This window comes from Aquarana catesbeiana, linkage group LG07 (assembly GCF_042186555.1).
Source record: "Aquarana catesbeiana isolate 2022-GZ linkage group LG07, ASM4218655v1, whole genome shotgun sequence".
NCBI lineage: Eukaryota > Metazoa > Chordata > Amphibia > Anura > Ranidae > Aquarana > Aquarana catesbeiana.
Window position 1 is genome coordinate 189,167,562 of NC_133330.1, and position 18,412 is coordinate 189,185,973.

Consider the following 18,412-nt stretch of genomic DNA (forward strand, 5'->3'; position numbering starts at 1 on the left):
CGCAAGACTTCTATCTTTTGTTTATGACTGCCAGATTGCTGTCGTTCTTGGGCACCCCCTCTGTCCGTGCTCACGTTACTGCCTTCATCTAGCTCAGTATCATCATCAGAGCCTTCCAAACGCTGGGCATGCTCCAGGAGCATGTACCCAACACTGTGGTCAAACAGTTCGAGGGACTCCTCAGGAGGACATGGTGGGGCTAGGGAAGGAGTCACTGATGATATTGAGCCGAGGGAAGAGGCCGCGTTGGCAGCTGCTTTGCCAGACAAAGTACCCTGAGCATGGGTGAGAGAGGATGAGGAGGATGAGGACGGCTTGGTCATCCACTCGACCAAGTCTTCTGCATGTTGCGGCTCAACGCGGCCAGCTGCCGAAAAAAAGGCCAAGCGTGTCCCACGGCCACGTGCTGATGAGGATGCACCGTCTCCACGACCAGCACCGTTGCCTCTAGACACAGAGCCTGCTTGCCCTCTTTTATTGGCTTGTGAGTGTCTGCCTCTCCTTGTTGGCCTTCCAGACATACTAATGGCCTGTAGCTGCACTAAGCTGGGATATATATATATATATATATATATAATATGTACTGATACTGCAGCTAACAAAATCAACTGCCTGCCTGTAGTATGAGAACACCACCAACCTTCTACAGGTAGCTTTAGGTGAACACTGTGCAGAGCTCGCACTACACTAACTTGTAGCTTATTTAGCTGCCTGCGGTAGTGATAAGATCAGGAAAACACCACTAACCTTCTACAGGTAGCTTTAGGTGAACACTGTGCAGAGCTCACCAAAAAATAACTTGTAGCTTATTTAGCTGCCTGCGGTAGTGATAGGATCAGGAAAACACCACCAACCTTCTACAGGTAGCTTTAGCTGAACACTGTGCAGAGCTCGCAAAAATATAACTTGTAGGTTTAGCTGAACACTGTGAGGAGGACGCACTACACTAACGTGTAGCTTTAGCTGAACACTGTGAGGAGGACGCACTACACCAACTTGTAGCTTTAGCTGAACACTGTGAAGAGGACGCACTACACTAACTTGTAGTTTTAGCTGAACACTGTGAGGAGAACGCACTACACCAACTTGTAGCTTTAGCTGAACACTGTGAGGAGGACGCACTACACTTACTTGTAGTTTTAGCTGAACACTGTGAGGAGGACACACTACACTAACTTGTAGCTTTAGCTGAACACTGTGCAGAGGTCGTACTACACTAACTTGTAGTTTTCGCTGAACACTGTGAGGAGGATGCACTACACCAACTTGTAGCTTTAGCTGAACACTGTGAGGAGGACGCACTACCCTAACTTGTAGCTTTAGCTGAACACTATGAGAAGGACGCACTACCCTAACTTGTAGCTTTAGCTGAACACTGTGCAGAGGTCACACTAAACTAACTTGTAGCTTTAGCTGAACACTGTGAGGAGGATGCACTACACTAACTGTAAATAGTCTAGCTGCCTGACTGTGGTACTAATAGGATCAAAAGAACACCAGCAATTTTCTTCAGGTAGCTGTAAATACTGTAACAAGACAAGCCACCCTGTCAGTAGGAAGATAACAGGAACGGATCTAGCTAAACTGAATATAGTGTGTATGTGTATATATATATATACACACACAACACCTGGGATGCATATATATATATACACAATACACTGTAAGTGCAGCTAACTCACTGACTGTCCTGCCTAATCTAGCTAAATTAAATGAAATGACACTGTCTCTCTCTCTCTCTAAGCACGCCGGAGCACACTACACAGGGCCGCCGTGCAGGCGGCCTTATATAGTGTGGGGCGTGTTCTAAACCCCCTGAGCCATAATTGGCCAAAGCCACCCTGGCTTTGGCCAATTACAGCTCTCTCTACCGACGGTGCTGTGATTGGCCAAGCATGCGGGTCATAGTGCATGCTTGGCCAATCATCACCCAGCAATGCACTGCGATGCAGCAGTGAATTATGGGCCATGACGCGCCAAATTCGGCCCATATTGTTCACAATTTGGCGAACGATCGAACAGCCAATGTTGAACCCATGTTCGAGTCGAACATGGGTTCAACTCGAACACGAAGCTCACCCCTAATTCTGACACATAGGAATGAAGCGATCTGTCAATTATCAGATGATAACACACATTTAAAGTTAAGGGGGGACCCTACATCTATGTTTAGGAAGGATTTAGGTGTACTTCTAGAATTTTTTCTTTATGTGAGAAGATGTTCATCCCTGATGCACCAATTATGCCTATTTTTTCATCATCTACCGAAAACACATAAAGGGTGTCACCCATTGACAGACCCATAGTAGCGAGTATCGGATCATTAAATGAGAGATTGGGTGAATGGGTTGATCATCAGCTACAGCCACTGGTCTCTGCTCTGCCTGGTTTCCTTAGGGACACCAAGCAGCTTTTGTCGGATATACAACATGTCAGAAGGGACCCCAACTACGTCTGGGTCACTTGCGATGTAGCAAGCCTATACTCTTCTATTCGTAACTCCTTGGGACTCCAGGCAGTCACCTTCTTTCTGAAACATCGCAGTAATTATTCCTTGGTGCATTAGGAGTTAATTTTGTGTTGTTTATAATATTTATTCACCCATCATTTTTTCATGTTCGATGGGGCCTACTACTTCCAGAATTGTGGAAACGTTTTTTTGATCGTGGATAAACCAACTTTATTTTAGCACCACATCCAAATATTATGTAGAAGAACAAGAGAGGTAATGAGGATTTTTAAGGCGCAGAAATAATATCAAATATATTATTTTAAAATATTTTTATTTTTTATTTTGAGAGACAAAATAAAAAATGCCTTTAAAAGTGGCAAGTACAATATATCACAGTACAGTGGAACTGTATTTGCTTTATATAAATTGTACCATGTATGTCATAATTTATAGGCACCATGTTTTAAAGAAGGGCGTGATCTTTATTAGCCCAAAACTGTTACGATGATGGCCTATATATTTTGGATGTTTTGATTACATTTTTGTGCAGCGATCCCTTTCTGTCGTTATATATATATATGATTTAACTTTGAGGATCATATTGAGGTGTTTTAGTGGAATCACAAGAGAGAACACTAGAATCGAAGAACTTAATATTTTTTATATATGTATATGCTTCATTGATATGGCATTGGCCATTTATGGAGGGATCAATATCATATTTTCAGCAGATTGGAACCTTTGAGCGGAATGTGCCAGCATTAATGCATGGGTGACAGGCCTATAGGGTTTTTCTTTTTCCCCTGTTGCATATGCTGGTCCATGTGAGTTTTATTACATACGGTATTATTTTATTCTTTATTATGTGTCTTGTCCTCTTTAAGTTGCACCGGTGTTTCCTTTTCTTCTCTGGATTTGGGATTCTTTACTATTATTTTATATTTAATATTCTCATATATGTGGAATCTCTGGCAGATTGGGAGAGGGAGGTTTCTCTCTATCCACCTAATGGGTAATTTATGAACTCTAGATGGTCACAGGTGTTCATTTTGGATTTAATGGCACACATGATTTGTCAATTGGTTTAATGATAGGCTTAATCATTTAGGTGTGTATATATATATATATCTGTATGTACTTGTAGAACTCTAGCTATGACTAAGCACCATATCTGGTCAGCAGCTGTGCAGTTAGTCTGTATCCACCCATGATACCTTGATACCTATTTTTACAATAAAGGTGAATTTTTGGAGTGCGGCTATCCAGCTTTCTATTCTTCCACTGCCTCTGTAATAGCCGTTCGTGGGTCGCCGGCGGACATCGAGTCCGAGCGATCCGCCACCGCACCTGCAGGAGCCACCCTACAGCTACGGTGATTTGCGCAGGAGAGCCGACCTGCCACCATAAAACAATGGCTCTGGTCGGCAAGCGGTTAAGTGACTAATTGGCTTTGTGGGGTGCAAGGAAGATTTTTTTTTCATCCAGATAGTTTGGGGTGATGAAGAATGGTAGCAAATTAACTGTGCCCATTGCGCTCCATAAAAAATATTTGGCAAGATCTAGAACTCCCAGGGGGCCCTTTAACATGGGTGTATATAAAGAGTGTTCACCTGTGGTCTCTTGTTCCCCCATAAAAGTTTATAACCTTATTTTGGAACTTGTGTAGATCTGGCATACAAATTGAGGTAGTGTTCTGAATATACATAATAACTTTGGCAAGAGATTCATCTTAATCATGTACAGTCTACCGAACCATCATGGGGGGTTGTTATCCCATCGTTGGAGATTGGCCATCATCCTTCTATATAGTGGAGGATAATTTGCCTGATATAATGTATCTAGAGTAGCAGTCAGAAAAATTTCTAAGTATGGGAGGGCCTTCGTCTGCCATTTAAAGGGAAATGTTTTTTGTATTTGTGTGAATGTGTCCAGATGCAATGAGCGATGAAGGGCAGCTGATTTTGAGTGATTGATAGAGAGACCCGAGATAGTGGAAAAGTGCCGCCAAGTTTGATATAGATTAGGGAACAACGTAACCGGGAGGAAATAAGAGGATATCGTCAGCACACTTGTGTTCCAGATCCCCACAAAATATACCTTTTTATTTCGGGATCGTTCCTAAGTTTGATAGATAAGGGTTCCAGAGCTAGTATAAATAAAATGGGAGCTAGAGGGCACCCATGTCGGGTCCTCCTGTGAATATCTATTTCTTGTGAGCCATATCCCTTTACCAGGGTCCTGGCAGTGGATGCACCTATAAAGGGTCTGCAATACCATCAAAAACTTTGGGCCAAATCCGTAGCCTTTAAGTACATAGAATATATAGTCCCATGACAAGGAGTCAAGGCCTTGCAAAGATCTAATGACAACAGCTTACCCTTCCTGGGTCCATGATTATCCCAGTTAGACTGCAACGCTGACATGATATATATGTCATTGGGTCTGATTGGGAGCCTGTCGGTTAAGTACAAACCCCACCTGGTCTGGATGGACATACCTAGAGAGGAATGTATTCATTTTGTTTGCCAGGACCTTAGTCATCGTTTTGAGATCTACTTTGATAAGTGAGATCGGGCAGTTCAGTGATGCATTTCAACATTTTTTTAGTCCTCCACGCCCAGGCTGTTAGCTTTCGTATCTGATTGGCAGCGTCTGCATCATATGGTGGGAGATTATCTAGGGGCGAAAACAGACATGAAGAGCTTTCCAGTTGACGATCCACTGGGTTACTGGGTCATAAGAATACCCTGTTTCTCTGAAAATAAGCCCTGCCCCGAAAAAAAGACCTAGCGTGATTTTTGGGGATGGCTGCAATAAAAGCCCTACCCCAAAAATAACCCCCAGTTAAAGTCCTTGTAAAAACATGTAATCTGTTTTGTAAAAAGATTTTGTAATGTGCAGTTTGACTCCTTTTGTAACTTTATTGTGGAAAATACCTTATTTACAGCGCCGCTGGGTGCTCACGCGACCCACTGGAGCTCTTCTCCTCTCCTCCTATCTGACATCAGCGGCCCCTCCCTTTGCAGTGCTCAGAGTAGGGCTGACATCAGCTGGGATCTCGGCCCCTCCCTCTGCAGTGCTCAGAGCGGGGAAGAAGAGCTCCAGCGGGTGACGTGAGCGTCCAGCAGCGCTATAAATAAGGTATTTTCCACAATAAGGTTACACAAGGAGACACACTGCACATTATATAATCTTTTTACAGAATGGATTACATAATTTTACAAGAAATTTAACTAAAGTTTTGGGATTACAGAATTTCATAATGCTGACTCCTAAGCTGACAGGAGGAGAGGGGGAGAGAAGACAGGACACAGGAACTTTTTTAAAAACATTTTATTGTTTTATGCTAGGTTTTTTGTGTGCTGTCTATTATGCTTTAAAGGATCAGGATATTTATTTTTTCCAGAAGAAGATGACTTGACTGTATTTGCATAAATGTAGATTATTGTATATACTGTAAATAAGACATCCCCTGAAAATAAGCCCGGTGTCTTTTTTGTAGCCAAAATTAAGACCCGGTCTTATTTTCGGGGAAACACGGTAGACCACTGGCCAGAACTTGCTCAGTATGCAATTGAGCTGCTGGGCTGCCCTGCATCCGTTGTGCTTTCCGCATGGGCATGCAGTGCTGCCGGAGGCTTTGTGGCAGATAAGATAACGCGTCTGTCCACAGAAAACGTGAACCAACTGACATTTATTTAAAATGAATCAATCCTGGATTAGCAGCAGCTATCAAGCCCCTGAGGTTGCTGATTAATGCCCCGTACACATGATCAGACATTGATCGGACATTCCGACAACAAAATCCATGGATTTTTTCCGATGGATGTTGGCTCAAACTTGTTTTGCATACACACGGTTGCACAAAGTTGTCGGAATTTCCAATCGACAAGAACGCGGTGACGTACTCCACGTACGACAAGACTAGAAAAGGCCAGTTCAGAACCAAGCGCGGCACCCTTTGGGCTCCTTTTGCTAATCTCGTGTTAGTAAAAGTTTGGTGAGAGACGATTCGCGCTTTTTCAGACTCGTGGTTTTCAGATCGTTTTCTGCTGTTCAGTTTGTGCTTGTGGGTTTGTATCTGCTCTTCAGTAAGTGCAGTCAGTTCGTATTGAACTATTCAGAGCGATCTTGTCCGCTCGTTACTGTTTTTCAGGTCACTCTTCACAGGCCTTGCTGTTCTTCAGTGCGTTCTGTTACTTCGTTCTGAGCAGCCGACCGTTTTCTAGCCATGTTGCATATACGTACTCCTCGTAGAGTTCGTACTGTGTGGGGGCTTGGTGTTGGGGTCCTGACCTTGACACAAGTCCAGTCCATGAACAAACAGGGTGGGGAGGAGTTCATGGACCAAGAATTGGTTGCTTCAGCGTGACCAGTTCTGTCATATGCCTTTGCTCCGTGAGATCCGTGAGAATAATCCTGATGATTTCAGGAACTTTCTCCGGATGACGGACCCCGTATTTCACAGTTTGTTGGCTTTGCTGACCCCCTATATCAGCAGGCAGGATACCTGCATGAGGCAAGCCATCACTCCGGAGCAGAAGTTAGTCGCCACCCTGCGGTACTTGACGACGGGGAGAATCCTGCAGGGCTTGAAGTTCTCGACAGGCATCACCCCCCAGGCTCTGGGGATATCCCAGAGACCTGTTATTCCATCATCCAGGTCCTGCAGAAGGAGTATATTAAGGTAAGATTTTTATCCTTTAATATCACATTTTATTGTATTTAATGTTTGCTAATGTATTGTATTTCTTTCCTCATTCCCTAATTACCATGATTGGAATATGCTGTGAATGTCCCCTTTGTCCTCATGCATGCTGGATTTTTATGTAATTATTTTTGTTGTCCTTCATACATATTTGCTTTCACTTACCTCCCCAGCATGGTCTCCTGGACCTATATTCACCTCGTGTAGTCACTTAACAGTGTATTTTATCAGCTCTATAGTAGTGCTTTACCCCAAACACCCCCTAACATGTTTTTAAATGTGATTTGTGCTTTAAATTCAGGCAGAGTGCCAGAGGCTTTTTTTGGGGGGTCCCCAAATAATTTTGAACCCTCCCTCCCCCCAACTGCTAAGTCAGCTGATAACAATTCTCTATCTATCCTCAATCATCTATGTGCTGACTTTGCCAAACCCATACACGCTATACCCACCTCTTTTGTTGTCAGATTTATGGATGAGTTCCCCAAAGCATGTAGTGCAAGGGCCTGTCTGAATACTTTCAGATGGTACTGTTTCAAGTTTCTGTATACTATTATTATCTTGATAGGTAATAGCAGAATGTCCAAATGTGCTCAAATGTGTACAATGTGTATTTATATCTTTGTATTCTGACAATTCTTACCTGTCCAGTGGGCTGCCAATAGTGTAACTAAGGAGGGGCTGTTCAAAGTAATACCCATTATTTAGGCATTCATCTCTCAATGAAGTGGAGAGGGTTACCTGTCCAAGAGTCCCCCCCCCCATAATGTTAGAAATGGCCCATGAAAGGGGGGGAGGGGGAATCTGATAGGTGTACCTTATACTTTTATACTTTAAAAACTCCCTCAAATAAATGTTATCTTTATCTTGGCCAAGAATGTTTGTGTCTAATCAGCTTTCCCTGTTTATGTGCAAAATGACTAATTTAATTTTATTTTTGTTTGACTCCACAGTTTCCTTGCACACCACAGGAATGGCAGACTGTGGCCTCCCACTTTGCCCAGTGGTGGGACTTTCCTAACTGCGGAGGGGCAATTGATGGGAAACACGTCCACATCGTCCCACCACCCAACTCGGGGTCGTACTATTATAATTATAAGGGGTTCAATAGTATTGTGATGTTGGCGGTGGTGTCGGCTACTTATGAGTTCCTGTATGTGGACGTGGGGTAGAATGGCCGGATGTCCGATGGTGGAGGCATCGCCCAGACGGGGTTCTACAGGCGTCTCCAGAATGGCAGCTTGGACTTGCCACCTCCAGAAGACATTGTGGAAGGACTCCCATTCGTCTTCGTTGCGGATGAAGCATTTGCGCTGGGGGACCATCTTATGCGGCCATTCCCAATGAGGACCCTCACCCCGGACCAGAGGGTTTTTAATTACCGGCTGGCCAGAGCCAGAAGAGTGGTGGAGAACATGTTTGGAATCATGACCAGCCGGTTCCGCCTATTTCTTACACCCATACATATGGCGGAGTATAAACTGAATCATATAATCCTGGCGTGCTGTGTTCTATACAACTTTTTACAGCAACATTCTGACAACTATGCTGGCTCAGTTGGGCCTGAGGCTGGAATTCAAAATGAAACAACCCTGGTGGCGCTTGAAAGTGGCCGTCCTGGCTTGCCCCCCCCGAGTGCCCGTGATGTCCGGCTAAGATACCTTGAATTCTTTGCGGGTAGGGGTGCTATCAATATGCCAGACAATGTCTGAAACCTTTTTCAAATGAAAAAAAATAACTACTCAAATCTTTGGTGACATTTACTGGTTGTGTTTATTTTAGCTGACCCTGACAAAAATGTGATGAGGCCTGAAAATGGCATGATTGTGTAACCTTACAAAGCACTGTTGGGTGTTATTTACTAAAGGCAAAGACACTTTGCACTACAAGTGCAGTTGAAACTGCACTTGTAGTGCAAAGTGTATTTGCCCTTAGGAAATAACACCCATTGTCACAGAAAACACCAATTAGAGCACCACAAAAGTGTTGGAGCGTTGAAACAATAATCCACACATTCTTGATTAACAATCTTTTTAATACCAGCACAATCACATGTGCAATTAGAAAATGTTTTTAAAACAAACCAACATGTTTGTTGTATAACAATTTTTGGGGTCACATTAGAAAAAGTAGAAATGTCCATTTAAGATAAAACAGGCATGTTTAAAACCAACAAGAAAGACACAAATCTTGAACTTACAAAGTTCACATTTGGTAGAACTTGAAGGCAATATCAGACATGAGTATTTACAAACTGTGTTTGATATTGCGTTCAGATGGGGTCAAGTCACCCCAGGAAAAGCCAAATTTTGAAGATGCACACAAATTGCCGAATGTCAACATGTGCTAGCTGCCATCACGGGGGGATCAAAGGACGTGTTTTGGGGATGCAACCCCTTCCTCACAGCTACTTTATTATTGAGGAAGGGGTTGCACCCCCAAAATGCGTTCATTGATCTCCCATGATGGCAGATAGCACATGTTGACACACTGTGTGCATCTTCAAAATTTGTCTTTTCTCAAATTTGTCAAAAAATGTCAATTTTTAGCACACAAAAAACCAAACAAATTTGGAGGGGTTTTAAACTCTCCCTAAAACATCAGTGATGTTCTTCATTTTTAGTTGAACATCATTGATGTTTTTCTGGATGTTTTCCAAGTCCCTATTACACCCCATGATCTCCCCGATCAGGATCTGTGCACTTTCCGAGATGAAAGGATCTGGATCCACAACATCACGATCACCTAAAAAGATAGAAACAAAAAAACACACCATGTATTATAAATGTGCCGGCATCCATCTCTTACCAGAGCCTGTGGTTGCAGACACTCACCTGTTGTGGTGCCAATTTCCACCACGTCTTCTTCCTGCTCTGCGTTGCTTGGGTGGATTTCCCCTTCTTCCAGAGGTGGGGAGTCTGTGGTCTCCTCGGATGAGGGGTGTCCTCCCAGTCTTTTCTCCCCTATGTAAAAAAAAATAGGTATACTTAGCACACAGATATTTGATGGCAGAACTATAAATATGAAACATTGCTTGGAAGTGGGGGTACAATTGTCTGTTTTGGCAGAGTTCCAGTCTGTTGTCTGTTTAGCTCCAGCGTCCAGATGTGTAAACAGCTGCTGAGTGTCCTCTCCTTACACAGAATCTAGTTTGCATTTGATTCTAGTAACAAACCCATCTACACAACCAAATTAGTTTCAGACAAGTAGGCCCTAAAAAATGTGGGCAAATGCATATGGCCAAAACAATGGTGTTTTCTAGGCCGAACGAAAAATGTTTGATACGAACGAATAATGTGCCCATGAACATGAAAGTTGCCATTTTAAACTGGATAACAGTTAAGAAAAGCACATGGAGCAGCACAAACGTAATAAACATAAAAAGAATAGGAACACAGCACAACTACTTACTTTTTTGCAGCACTCTTCTGATCTTTCTGTACTGCTCATGCTCTCTTAATTTGAGGTCCGACCACCGCTTCCTGAGCTGATCTTTCGATCGTCTTACCCCGAAATTCCGGTGCAGACTCTTGACCACTTTCGCCATGATCTTGGCCTTTCTGACATTGGGGTTAGGGTAAGGTCCATACTTCCCATCATAGTCAGCCTTCTTCAGGATGTCGACCATCTCCAACATCTCCCCAAAGGACATATTTGATGCCTTAAATTGTCTCCTTCTGGATCGGACGTTTCTGCCTCCAGGCTTTCCTCCTCCTCCTCCTCGTTGGTGTAATTATCCGACACCTGCTGTGTCTCTGCCATGTGCTCTTCCCCACTGCGACGAACGAGAAGGGGCGGGGAATAGACTAGAAAGAACGTCAGGGGCGGGCGGAGTTTCACGCATGCGCAATGTCTATAAAGCGTAACACGCATGCCTAGTACGTACAATCTGTGAGCGGAGGAAGGAGTAACGGAGGCACCCATCGTGATTGCGAAGGTAAGATTTAACATTGGGCCCATACTGCTTCTAGATTGAGGCCTGTATTTGCACAAGTTTAGAAGACTTTAGGCTGACATTAGGGTTTGTCTTGTGTTGTGTTTAGCAGTGAAAATGGATATCTCGAAGGATCAGGACTTTATGCCAATCTTCATTGATATGTTCAGGGAGCTGCCCTGTCTATGGGAGATAAACCACCCTGAATATAAGAACCAAACAAAGAGGAAGGCAGCGCTGGATAATTTGTTGGGATTTGTGAAGACGGTGATCCCCACGGCAGACATCACCTATTTGAAGATCCTAATTGGTGGCCTGAGGAGCACTTATCTAAGGGAGCACAAGAAGGTCCAGGATTCCCAGAGATCAGGAGCTGCAGATGACATTTATGTCCCCAGGCTGTGGTACTATGACAGACTGCATTTTCTGGCAGGTTAGACTGAACCCAGGCCAGCACTCTCCAGTCTTCCTTCCATGCTTCCTTCCCCCCCAGCTGAGGCTTCTGACGCCCAACCTGGGCCTTTCAGGCAGCAACATGTGGAGGAGCCCAGCTTGAGCCAGGTATAGCATTCCTCTAAATATTCATGGTTGTCCAATCAATGATGTTAACTAGATGTTAGTTTGGAGTACTAATTTCTGATTGTGATTGATGATGCAAAAACTAAAACCATGTCCCTTTTTCATGCACAGGGAAGTCTCAGCCAGGAGGTGGCCAGGCCAAGCAGGCTGCCTGATACCCAGGTCCCTCCCCTACACCTTCAAAGACAAAGTGGCAGGAAGAGGGGTAACCTGGAGGGGGCTGCCATAGGCCTCTTTTGGAAGGCTACAGAGGCCCTGAGAACCCCCCACAGTGTGGAGGAGGACTTTGCTGGCATAACTGCCTGCAAAATGATGCAGATGGAGGAGGGCCAACGACTCCTGTGTGAATCCTTAATTTTGGAAGCTCTCAATAAGGGGTTGAGGGGCCAAATAATATGTGCTACCCACATTTGTGACCTCACACATAGTCCTCCTCCTCCTCCTCCAGGTCCTACTCCTCCTCCTCCTCCAGGTCCTACTCCTCCTCCTGCCACATCTCCAACACCAGAGCCACAGCCGGGAAGGAAGCGTGGAAGGAAGACCAGAGAGTGATGGCCCTGGGCTCAGTCTGGTCTGGCAAAAGATGCAGCCTCTTGTAGTACCACAGCCTGGGAACATACATGTCGTCTGCTGCTTTCATGATCTCTGGGACTTCTGGACCAGACTGCACTCCCTTAGATATGGACTCCTCAGGCCACCAATTTTGCTGGAAAAGAATTGATGTCTGCCCTGGGGGTCTAAGGCTTCGCCAATTTCTGCTGTTTCTCCAGCGTTGCCTCCCTCTTTGTTTGGTTCTGAGCCCTTAATAAAGGAATTTTTGTTTCAATTATACTCACCTATGTGTATAATCAGCCTTGAAAAAAATACAAAACAAAAAAAAAAAAAAATCAGCCTTGAAAAAAATACAAAACAAAAATAAAACAACAAAAAAGAAATTTTGTCAGATGTGACAAATCAAAATATATTGAGGGAATCACGATAAATAATAAAGAAATAAGTTTGTGAGAACTCTGTGTGAATATGAGCAGCAAAACTACTTCATTCTTCTCACATTATTAAGAAGAAGAGAGTGCGCTGTATTAAACAATTTAAAACATTGCAGCGTGACGAAAGTGCTCTATCTATTCCGAACGCTAATTTTACCAGACCGAGCTCTTCCGTCTCGGAATTCCTTCTGAGCATGCGTGGCACTTTGTGCGTCGGAATGGAGCCCACACACGGTCGGAATTTCCGACAACACGCTCCGATCGCACATTTTCCGTCGGAAAATTCGACTGTGCGTACGTGGCATAAGTGTTTTATGGATCTGGAATCTATGAAAGACTGTCTAGGCTGCCTAGCTTTGTGGGTGTTGATTTCATCTGGAAGAATTTTTTTGGTGTAGGTTTCATGGACACAATTAACACCCAAGGACCAATTTTTCTGCAGTTTGACAGGAGCATATAATTGCAATTTTTGACAACAAGGCCAATTTTTGCTTTCATCATGAGTACCTCTATAGGGTTACGGTGTAAAGGCACCACCAAAACCCAAAGCCCAATTTTTCTGCACCTGTTACTGCTATCCAAAGTCTATGAAAGAGACACCAAGATTCATTCAAATTGTCATATAGACTGGCTCCCCAAGCAGCTTTTTATAAAATAAAGAAATCTTGAATGGAAAATGTAATTTGGGCACTTTTAATTTTTCCAGTTTGGGCGCCATAGAATTCAAAGGAGTTCATTATTCGGGTCCGAACTTTTGCGATGTATGAAAGTTCTGCAGCGAACCAAACAGAGGGTCTGTTAGCCAATCTCCAATCCTGACTGGCTAAAAGCTGTAGTTAAAGAAAAAGGTGGTTCAACAAATACTGACACAACAAGGGAGTGATTCATTTTCCAACTCAGTGATTCTGTTTTTGAATTTTTGAATTTTTTTTTCTAACATGTTAGTGTTATGTCTTGCACTTGTGAAATGCATTACAGAGAGGCTTGAGACACACATATGATGGAGCTCTTGAGTTTAGCTAGTATTCTGGGTGGAACACACGCTGCTTTTCACACAGCAGTCGGATTGGACACCATCGGTTCTAGAGCTGCATATGATTTGATGCCTTATAATTATAATAATAAAATGTGAGTGCAATACACAATTGTTTTTAACATTGTTCAAAAATAAAACCGGTATTACACGATCATCTGCCTCTTTGTGGCTCATTGGTGGAGCCGTCTTTGTAGAGCCTGTAACTGGGAAAGGAGACAGGAGTTGGAGCGGACCAAATTTGGCATATTGATCAATTGGAGAAGACTTATACATAGACAGGGGACGGAAAGTATTCAGACCCCCTTAAATTTTGCACTCTTTGTTATATTGCAGCCATTTGCTAAAATCATTTAAGTTCATTTTTTTTTCCTCATTAATATACACACAGCACCCCATATTGACAGAAAAACACAGAATTGTTGACATTTTTGCAAATTTATTAAAAAAGAAAAAATGAAATATCACATGGTCCTAAGTATTCAGACCCTGCTGTGACACTCATATATTTAACTCAGGTGCTGTCCATTTCTTCTGATCATCCTTGAGATGGTTCTACACCTTAATTTGAGTCTAGCTGTGTTTGATTATACTGATTGGACTTGATTAGGAAAGCCACACACCTGTCTATATAAGACCTTACAGCTCACAGTGCATGTCAGAGCAAATGAGAATCATGAGGTCAAAGGAACTGCCTGAAGAGCTCAAAAACAGAATTGTGGCAAGGCACAGATCTGATCAAAGTTACAAAAAAAATTCTGCTGCACTTAAGGTTCCTAAGAGCACAGTGGCCTCCATAATCCTTAAATGGAAGACATTTGGGACGACCAGAACCCTTCATAGAGCGGGCTGTCCGGCCAAACTGAGCTATCGGGGGAGAAGAGCCTTGGTGAGAGAGATAAAGAAGAACCCAAAGATCACTGTGGCTGAGCTCCAGAGATGCAGTAGGGAGATGGAAGAAAGTTATAGAAAGTCAACCATCACTGCAGCCCTCCACCAGTCGGGGCTTTATGGCAGAGTGGCCAGACGGAAGCCTCTCCTCAGTGCAAGACAGATGAAAGCCCACATGAAGTTTGCTACAAAACACCTGAAGGAGTACAAGATGGTGAGAAAAAAGATTCTTTGGTCTGATGAGACCAAGATAGAACTTTTTGGCCTTAATTCTAAGAGCTATGTGTGGAGAAAACCAGTCACTGCTCATCACCTGTCCAATACAGTCCAAACAGTGAAGCATGGTGGTGGCAGCATCATGCTGTGGGGGTGTTTTTCAGCTGCAGGGACAGGACGACTGGTTGCAATCGAGGGAAAGATGAATGCGGCCAAGTACAGGGATATCCTGGACAAAAAACCTTCTCCAGAGTGCTCAGGACCTCAGACTGGGCCGAAGGTTTACCTTCCAACAAGACAATGACCCTAAGCACACAGCTAAAATAACGAAGGAGTGGCTTCACAACAACTCCTTGATTGTTCTTGAATGGCCCAGCCAGAGCCTTGACTTAAACCCAATTGAGCATCTCTGGAGAGACCTAAAAATGGCTGTCCACCAACATTTACCATTCAACTTGACAGAACTGGAGAGGAATCTGCAAGGAGGAATGGCAGAGGATCCTCAAATCCAGGTGTGAAAAACTTGTTGCATCTTTCCCAAAAAGACTCATTACTGTATTAGATCAAATGGGTGCTTCTACTAAATACTGAGCAAATGGTCTGAATACTTAGGACCATGTGATATTTCAGTTTTTCTTTTTTAATAAATCTGCAAAAATGTCAACAATTCTGTGTTTTTCTGTCAATATGGGGTGCTGTGTGTACATTAATGAGAAAAAAAATGAACTTAAGTGATTTTAGCAAATGGCTGCAATATAACAAAGAGTGAAAAATTTAAGGGGGTCTGAATACTTTCCGTCCCCACTGTATATCCATGCTTGATGGTCACAGTGTGGCCGAATGTTTCTGGTAAGCGTAACTGAATATCTCGCTTTGGGTGGAACACTGTGTTTTTGATACATTGGAGCACAATATCTCATAAACACAACAGTGTTGGAGTTATATAAGTGGACTGCATTTATTTTCTATAATTATATTTTTATTTTAAATGTTTTGTCATTTTTTTTCTTTTTTATTGCTGTTTTGTATTCCCATTTAGTAATTAATGGACTCAGCTTTTTTATTTTATGTTATTTGATGTTCACAAGTCATTTGTTGATTATTCAATTTTTTTCATAAAATTTGGTGATTGGTTACCATTCTTTATTTTGGTTTAATATTAACATTAGCATCATTTTTTATACGTCACTTACACAGAAAGGACAGATTCCATCACTCACAAAGACTCTGTACACAGCTCAAATAAAACATCCACAGCTACACTCACCAGCTCGCCTCCCAGAATTCCTCCCACTCAGTGGGGACTCTGATGTAAGGGGGATTCTGATGGAACCCTGATGTAAGGAAGGACACTGATGTAGGCTCTGCACATGAGCAACATCAAGCATTTGCCATATGTTCTAAACCTTTTTCACTCTACTAATGTGTTTTCATTACAGTATGTGTTCCTATTGCTGTAACACTGGGGTGCATTACATGCTTCATGTGACAAGGCACAGGGCAAGATTCATTGTACTCCCATAAATAAATATTTTATATCAAGAATCATGGACTATCAGACATATTTGTTCTTGAGCATTCTTTACAGTATGCACAAAAATGAGGTATGCTCTTTGTTATTGTATGTGTTTAAAGTAATCATATATTTTACTTGTTTTCAGTACCTTGTACGGTAAAAGAAACTGACATGCAACAAAACAATATACAACCTAAATGGGGAGAAAACAAAAAAATATACAGTGAACATTTTGATAATATGACATTGGATTGCAAACCTGGATATCAGATCTCTGATCCAAAACTTCTGAGAATTCAGTGCTTGGACGGTGTGCTAAAATACCCAAGATGCCTAAAGGAAGGTAAACACCAGAAATTGCAGAAAATGTTACTCTTTCCTCCTACAATTCTGTCGTTAAATTTGTGTACATTATTTAATAAGCAAGGAAAAAATAAATACATAAATAATACTTAACATACACATTTGCCAGTATGTCAATTCGCTATACTGCTATACAGTTTTGTACTTCAGTGGTTTGAGTCTGCATGTGCAATTGAACTTAATGCACAATTACATTTTTTTAAGCAACATTATAACACAATTTATGTTTGAAGGATTACAAATGAAATAGGCTTTTGCTGTGTATTTTTGTAAGTGGTGCCATGTTAAAATTAAATAGATGAAAATAAAAACACTTTACATACAAACCGTTAAATACGGTATCTTAGGGAAGAGGGAGAGAGGAACCAATCAGAGACAGGGTTGCCAACTTCCAGTAAATTTACAAACCATTTGTAAAATCCCTAATTTTTGCAACTGTCTATGAATGTCCATAATGTACATTCAGAGACAGTCTGCATGTCCATAATGTACATTCACAGACAGTCTGCATGTCCATAATGTACATTCAGGGACAAATGCAAAAAGTACGGATTTTGCAAACTGTTTGTAAATTTACTAAAAGTTGGCAACCCTGATCAGGGATTATTATGGGTTAAATAGGAACATCTTTCATTTATAAAATACGTGTTTCAGAATTGCAAGCTTCCTTCATACAGGAGCCACACTGAGCACCCTTAAAGTGATTGTTAAGGTTCGTTTTTTTTTTGTTTTTTTTTAAATAACAAACATGTTATACTTACCTCCTCTGTGCAGTTGGATTTGCACAGAGCAGCTTGGATCCTTCTCTTCTCGGGTCCCTCTTTGATGCTCCTAGCTCCTCCCTCATTTGAGTGCCCCTCGGCCAGCAACTTGCTACAGGGGTCACCCAAGCTGAGTCAGAGCTCCATGTATCCATTCAGACACGGAGCCCCGCCCCCTCTCTCCCCTGATTGGCTGACTGACTTTGACAGCCACGGGAGCCAATGGCGCTGCTGCTCTGTCTCAGCAAATCAGGTGGAGTGTACTGGATGGCTGAGGGGATCGTGGACATCGCTGGAGAGAGAAGGACCTCTGGTAGGTAATTGGGGGGTGCTGAGGGGGCTGCTACACACAGAAGGTTTTTTATCTTAATGCATAGAATGCATTAAGATAAAAAACCTTCTGCCTTTACAACTCCTTTAATAAGCAAAACTGGACCTGACTGTCAAATTGAGAGGAAGCTTCAGCTTTGTTTCATAGTCAGACCCTGGTTTGTGTTTTAAGAGTGCTGAAAATATCTCCTATATGTAGAAATCATGCAACTAAGAAAAGTTTTATCTTCATCGTACAGTATAGGACACAGGCACCCTATTCATACACCATGGGTTAAAGGTCCTTTATTATCAGGTGATGGGACACTGAATAGCTTTGAGGACATGTTACAACCAAAAATGTAAATGTAATGTAAGTGGCACATAATTGTGAAGTGGAAGGAAAATGATTAATGGTTTTCAAAATTTTTTACAACGAAATATCTGAAAAGTGAGGCATGCATTTGTTTTAAGCCCCTTTACTCTAATACCCCTAACTAAAATCTAATGGAACCAATTACCTTCAGAAGTCACCTATTTATTAAATAGAGTCCACATGAATGTAATTTAATCTCAGTATAAATACAGCTGTTCTGTGAAGCTCTCAGAGAACCTTAGTAAACAAACAATATCACGAAGGCAAGGAACACACCACACAGGTCAGGGA

At 42.4% G+C, this 18,412-nt stretch overlaps 1 protein-coding gene across 4 annotated transcripts in view; it reads left to right on the forward strand.

Annotated features, from left to right (window-relative positions):
* LOC141103383 (coagulation factor XIII B chain-like) overlaps positions 1-18,412 on the forward strand; it is a 1,101,294-nt gene that overhangs the window by 1,002,569 nt on the left and 80,313 nt on the right. For all 4 annotated transcript variants that reach the window (XM_073592898.1, XM_073592899.1, XM_073592902.1 and 1 more), the window contains one exon: positions 16,458-16,655. In XM_073592898.1, coding sequence (XP_073448999.1) covers positions 16,458-16,655 — 198 coding nt within the window. The remainder of the gene's footprint in view (positions 1-16,457; positions 16,656-18,412) is intronic.